A 6,466-nucleotide genomic window follows, 5' to 3' on the forward strand; every position below is an offset into this window, starting at 1 on the left:
AACCCCTACACCTTCCCCTTTCGTAGGGGAAGGGGGGGGGTCCCAACAACGCTCTACGCTAAGTTTTGCACTTTTGAGAGCTGGCTACGTATTACGCTGAATTCAGAAAATCTCTCGATTACGCTTTAGGTTAAATTCCAAGTGGCTACAACGCATTACGTAGAATTGAAACGGCGAATACGGTCTACGCAAAATGCGCCAATTACGCTCTATAAGCGGTCCGTTTACGCTCTACGTAGACTTAAAACGGCCGATTACGCTCTACGGAAAAGGACATGAGGGCCCCTTTCTCTGACTGAGTTTGTTGCGAGCCGTCCCTAGCTGTCGATCGGAAACGATCAACCCTCACGGCTGGTTCTGATGTTATTTTGAGAGGCCGACTCGACAGGGTACCCGCACCGGTAATGCCGCGGCACTCATCGGGACCGCGTGAAGGACAAGGTCAGCGTTCTGAAGGTCAGTCCGGCGCATCCCGTACCTAATGGCCCTGCTACAGGTACCGTGCTGTTTGTGTGGGAGTAGAGTTACACAGGGCGATCGTTCTCTGTCTGAAAACAGTTGGGCCACACTAGCTTCCACCAGGCCTTTCTACGGGAATACGGATCGTAGAATTCGCCCCAAAAAAGAGAGTAAAATTGACCAAGGGAGTCCGGCCGCGGGGAGGTAGTTTTTTTTCCCAGCGCGGCCAGTCAAACCTACAAGGCGGCCAAACTCCCCTGGCGAATATTCTCCTATACAATGTATATAGCCAGCGTAGTTAGTTATAGTCTGGTAGAGACTATGGGGCCACTCCAACATAGAATCATTTCTCTAAGTCTAAGGTAGCAGAAGTTTCAATGAGTGAATATGGCAAGATCCACACTTCTTCCCAGTCCTCTGTTTTCATCTCGGCCTCTTGAATTTGATGAATCTTTACTCTACATTTACGAAAACTTTTTGAAAATGTAGAATAAAGATCGATGTGTCCTTGAGGTGTGCCCTTGAGTTTGTATAGTGTAGGGAAAATAAGATACAATCTAAGGCCACAGCAAGTAAATTTTATGGATGACATCCTCCGCAGACTCCAAATCTAATGCGCGAGCGGGCGAAAATAAAACAAGGCGGGCCGGAAAAAACAAGATTGCTACATTTTAAAATTTTGACTCAATCATTGTACAAATGGTTTTGATTCAGTGGGAACATCACATATACACAGCCATCATCACATATCACTGCATCAAAGTAAGAAACAAAACATTAAATCAGAGCCTTTTCTTGTCTCCTCTCTTTTTAGTTATCTGCCATCCACGTTCCGGCATGGCAACAGACATCCTTGCCTATTTTTTGGCATGGTGACCACTGTCAAAAGGCAATAAAATTTCTTGTTTTTTTTTTCAAAATCAGGCGAAAATCAATGCGCGCGTTGATGTCATCCATACAAATTACTTGCTGTGGCCTAACACAGCTCCTAGTAGGTAGTTACAGCTACATGTACATGCTAGTATGAGTCTTGGGTGGTTGGTGCCATAGCACTAGTAATTACCAGCCATCTCTCACCACCGGCCTATAGGTCTGTAGTTGTGAGACTAAAGGGACTCAGGTAGCCTTCCCCCGGGGACACAGTCTGAAACAAAGCCGGGCTGTTCCGTCAGCACACACCGGCAAGGCTGCTGGGTCGTAACGGTCATGTTCCAGGCCGCATTGTCCTGGCTACTATACTCAGCCTTTCTTTACTGGTTTGAGATGGAATCGAAAGTGATTTTTTTATATGCCAACATGTAATCAAAAGACGTGGTGGCGGCACACTCATGTTTTTTTTCAACTTATATTAATGCCGCCTCAAAACACATACAGGGGACAATACAATACTCATTTTCACCTGAGCGAAGTGAGGAAAGTCGTGTAAAGTGCCTTTCCAAAGGGTACAAGATCGGTGGCATGTCAGGACTCGAACCCGGGACCTCTTGATTCCGAGTCGAGAACTCTGCCCCTACGCCACACGACCCCAACGAAAAGTGATATTGATAATGGTACCAAAGGAGTGCGATGAAATACGATTTTATTAAAGGCTGACGGTTTTGTATCAAAGACAACAGTGCACGCTCACCGAAATGTTCTCATTTCTAGAGGCCTTGTTTTATTTCCCCCTGCTTTTTCCTATAGCCATTGCATGGGACTGGAAACTACTATCTTGCTAGTTAACACACAGTACTTTCTGAATTCGGAGTAATTCATGCCATGCCATTACATAAAACAAACAAGAAACTCTGAATCATCATGAAAATATGTTCACCGAATTAGTTATAATTTCCATGCTTCCATGCAAGATTTTCTACTAAGCTTACTACTAAGCGTCGGTTCCGTTTGGTCACAAAAGCATAAGTTCCATATTTTATAACTTGTCCATCTTGATATTTTTCTCAGTGAAAGTGAACGAAAGTGAAAGTGATCTCGAACGATTTTCGGAAGGGAAAAATGATCTCGAACCAGTTTAGCCCATTGAAGAGCTAGTCCACTGGTCGTGACAGAGAAGACAGACGCTATGTACAGTATTTACAGGTTCATTGTACCTGGGAAATTCCCCTAGCTCTTTTCGACAAGCACAGTGAACAGTGGACCACGGTTTAACGTCCCGTCCGTAGGACTGCGACCCTTAACAGTAGCGTGCATGTCAGTTTAGGTAGACAACGGATACCCCAGTGACAAACTGTCTTCCACGATTTGTGAATTTGTCTGGACACCTTTGACATTATAACCGGTGCAATAGCTCAATTGGTAGAGTGCTCGCTTTGTAACCGGGAGGTCGTGAGTTCAAACCCCGGCCGGGTCATACCAAAGACTTTTAAAATGGTACACACTTCTTTCTCTGCTTAGCACTCAGCAGATATGAGAAAGAGTGTGGGAAGGTCAAACACACAGCACTACCAGCGGACTAGCCCCCTGCTGTAGTGCATTGCACAATTGTGTGTCGCCCAAGGGCTACGAAATGGAGATGGGCACCACCCTACGCTCGGCATAAGAGCACGGGTAGACCTTCTTCCGTTGACATTGGAAATGTTCTTACAACTTTCCTGCTCACCGTATAAAAACAGGCGAGATTTGCTCCACTAAACCGGCTTCAAAGGGAGAACACACGTTTCGCATTAGCACGGTAGAGAACCCACTCCGCGCCGCGCGTGTACGAGTTGGTCTTGTTAATCCCCACTCGTGTCCACAATGCCGCTCTAACCAAACAACTCCAAATCGTTGCCTCCGTAGCAGACTTATAGAACTGGGGGTTTGGTGGTCTTCGGCTGTTTTCTGATTAGCCCAGTTCTAAAAAAAACTGGGGTAATTCAACCAGGCCGGCTATGTTGTCTATATGCAATCAGAAAATAGCACATAAAAGCTATTAAGACCCCCCAAACCCCCCAGTTTTTGGCATGCTATGGAGGCTAGCTATCCGAATTGGTGGAAAAACAGGTTTGGTGAGAACAACAGAAAAACATGTGAACAACAAATAGGGTTTATCTGTGAGGTTGGTGTCAGTGCCCGCTTAAGCCGCGAGGTGTTACTATATTGTCCTGAAAACCGGTCGGTACTGGTACACATGAAAACAGAAGAAAAGCCTTGGTATATGTATAGCGTGATTAACAAAAGGTCAAAGAGCTAAGTCATGTATCCATATTTGTAGTGTTCATTGAGAAACAAAGTTACTGTCACAAGAAAAAAAAAGACGGCCAAAATAAGAGAAGGTTAAGAAAAAGTCGTACCGGCAGTTGGACATCGCGTGTGCGCCCTCGCACTGCCACGGTACGGTCAGACCGTGTTGACACCGTCACACAACACAACAAAGGAGGAAACACAGAACAGAGAAGGTACTGTACAGGTCCAAAAATACCCACCTTAGTTCGTCAGCACCACTCGCAATCTGTACCGCGGTGACGAACATCAGATACCCCAGGCTGGCCGACATTGTGGAGCGCTGAGGCGGATGCACCATTTTTAGCACAACTCCCGGGCCAAGTCGTCCGGTCCTGCGCGAGTGAGTCTCCCGGACGCGGCCTTCAGTGCAGCGCGCGCGTGTGTGTGTGTACAGTACTGTACAACAAGGACCTGTTGGTGGGCTCTGGTTCTCGTCCTTTCACGTCGTGGCCGTGCAATATCTGGGCGGTGCCTTGTGGCGTGCGATGGACGTGAAGTGGTCGGGAAAATGTGGCTTCACATGCCGGAGATAAGATAGCTGGGGCGCCGCAGGCCGTGAGAGCAGGACGAACCGAGAGTCACCCCTGAGCGGCGGAAGCGCACAGTAGTAACACCCCCCTTCTGTTCACTCGACCTGTGTGTGCTGAAGTCACCGGGTTCGGCCGGGCTGTGGAGCCGCGTGGCTCTCATGGTGACATTCCGGGACTCGCCACGCTCTAGGCGAGGGAGACCAGCGCGATGGGGGACCGAAAATCAAATCCAGGTTCGGTCGGTAACTGCCTCTCTCTCCTCTCAGTCGGGGATTTCTCCGTATCTCCGAGCTAGTAGCGACCCGCCGCTGCGTGGCCGGGTCTCGGGGTGCGAGGCTAATTACACACGGTAGCGGGGGGTTCCAGGCTAACGTGCAGATGGTCCGCGGAAATAATGTCGCACGACTGGAGGCATGTGGCCGCAGCCAGACAGGCGACAGGTGCCTGTTCTAATTTCCTCATCCACTCGTCCCAGAAGTGACTCTTGAAAAGACGCCGTGGATGTCTTCACCCCAAATCTGCGCTAACAAGAGCGCAGAAGAGGCCCGGCTTAACTTATCGCCTGAACCTTCCGATTGGGGAGAAGGAGACCGTGCCAGGCCTACTCTTTCCAACAATATTTGCGCGGGGAAAAAAACACGCACAAACACAAACAAACACCGTTTCCGGCGGGATTCCGGGGGTGCACTTGTTGTCCCGAGGATGTCGTCACGGCGGGCGTGGCGGGGACGAACCGCAGGACAGCCGGCCGCATACGCGCGGTATCACCCGGGCTATCTGTGTGTTTGTACCGGGCAGCTTGCCGCGGTTTGGCCGGCAGCCAGAGGGCTGCAGCTGCGGCAGGTTGGATGAACCCAGCGGAACATACACCACAGGGAGAAGTTAACTAGGGATGGGGACAAACACTTTTCAAACTCTAATATTACTATGCAATGTCAAGGTTGTAATGGCTTAATCAGAAAGTCCTAACAGATAAAAGGCAGTCTCAGTCTAAGTGTTTTAGGCGTACTCCTTCCAACAGTTATTGGCATCAAGTAATGTACTGCAATCTTAGGGCAGCAAAATATTATTTTTTTTTAATGAGGAAATCTGTCGGACATTTCCTGCCATTTCTTAGCATTAAGTTTCGTCATCATTTCAGACTTAATGTGTTTAAAATAGCACAGGAACAAGCTACGTGAGGCGTCCCTTTCTCTTTTTTTTTCGGTACAGCCTTTAAATAGCTAGAACCACCAGCCTACATGTATATGAACGATACAAACGTTTACTACCAGTAGCATCGCATTTTTACGTCACATATATCAGTACGCACACTGTACTAGCTATGTGATAGGGTTGATTCAACTTACTACATCGAAAGAATGATCAGAAATTTGACATTGAAAATCCAGTGTTGCGACCCCGAACATGCATTGGATGCCTTTAAAACGGGGAGCAACTAGAAAGAGGTAGTAATTTCTTCTTTGCTTGGATAGCAGGACACAAAGTACAACATATTTCCTCCATAGATAGAGTCATTCCTAACACGATTCGTACCGGAAATGCGTCATCAGACATCCGGTTTCAGGTTGTTTTATCAGCCTTTGCCAAACTGATATTTCATCGGATGCCTTTAATAGCTAGATACAAGTACAAGGAAACACACAGAAAAATGCAAACAGCGCCCACTCACAAAAACATGCTCAAGGAAACAAAGACACACGCACGCACACACACACAAATTTTAAATTAGCCATTTTTCATAAGACAGTCTGTCTTATGAAAAATGGCTAATTTAAAATTTGTGTGTGTGTGCGTGCGTGTGTCTTTGTTTCCTTGAGCATGTTTTTGTGAGTGGGCGCTGTTTGCATTTTTCTGTGTGTTTCCTTGTACTTGTATCTAGCTATTAAAGGCATCCGATGAAATATCAGTTTGGCAAAGGCTGATAAAACAACCTGAAACCGGATGTCTGATGACGCATTTCCGGTACGAATCGTGTTAGGAATGACTCTATCTATGGAGGAAATATGTTGTACTTTGTGTCCTGCTATCCAAGCAAAGAAGAAATTACTACCTCTTTCTAGTTGCTCCCCGTTTTAAAGGCATCCAATGCATGTTCGGGGTCGCAACACTGGATTTTCAATGTCAAATTTCTGATCATTCTTTCGATGTAGTAAGTTGAATCAACCCTATCACATAGCTAGTACAGTGTGCGTACTGATATATGTGACGTAAAAATGCGATATATATATATATATATATATATATATATATATATATATATATATATATAC

General features: G+C 46.6%; 1 protein-coding gene across 1 annotated transcript in view; it reads right to left on the bottom strand.

Moving 5' to 3' along the window:
- The window catches only part of LOC109462453 (C3 and PZP-like alpha-2-macroglobulin domain-containing protein 8), an 85,894-nt gene extending 81,541 nt beyond the window's left edge, over positions 1-4,353 (bottom strand). Inside the window, 3 exon segments of the mRNA XM_019759009.1 lie at positions 3,864-3,968; positions 3,970-4,023; positions 4,184-4,353. Coding sequence (XP_019614568.1) covers positions 3,864-3,968; positions 3,970-4,023; positions 4,184-4,353 — 329 coding nt within the window.
- Between the last annotated feature and the right edge of the window lie 2,113 nt (positions 4,354-6,466).

Source organism: Branchiostoma belcheri, unplaced genomic scaffold (assembly GCF_001625305.1).
Source record: "Branchiostoma belcheri isolate BF01 breed outbred unplaced genomic scaffold, Haploidv18h27 scaffold117, whole genome shotgun sequence".
Taxonomy (NCBI): domain Eukaryota; kingdom Metazoa; phylum Chordata; class Leptocardii; order Amphioxiformes; family Branchiostomatidae; genus Branchiostoma; species Branchiostoma belcheri.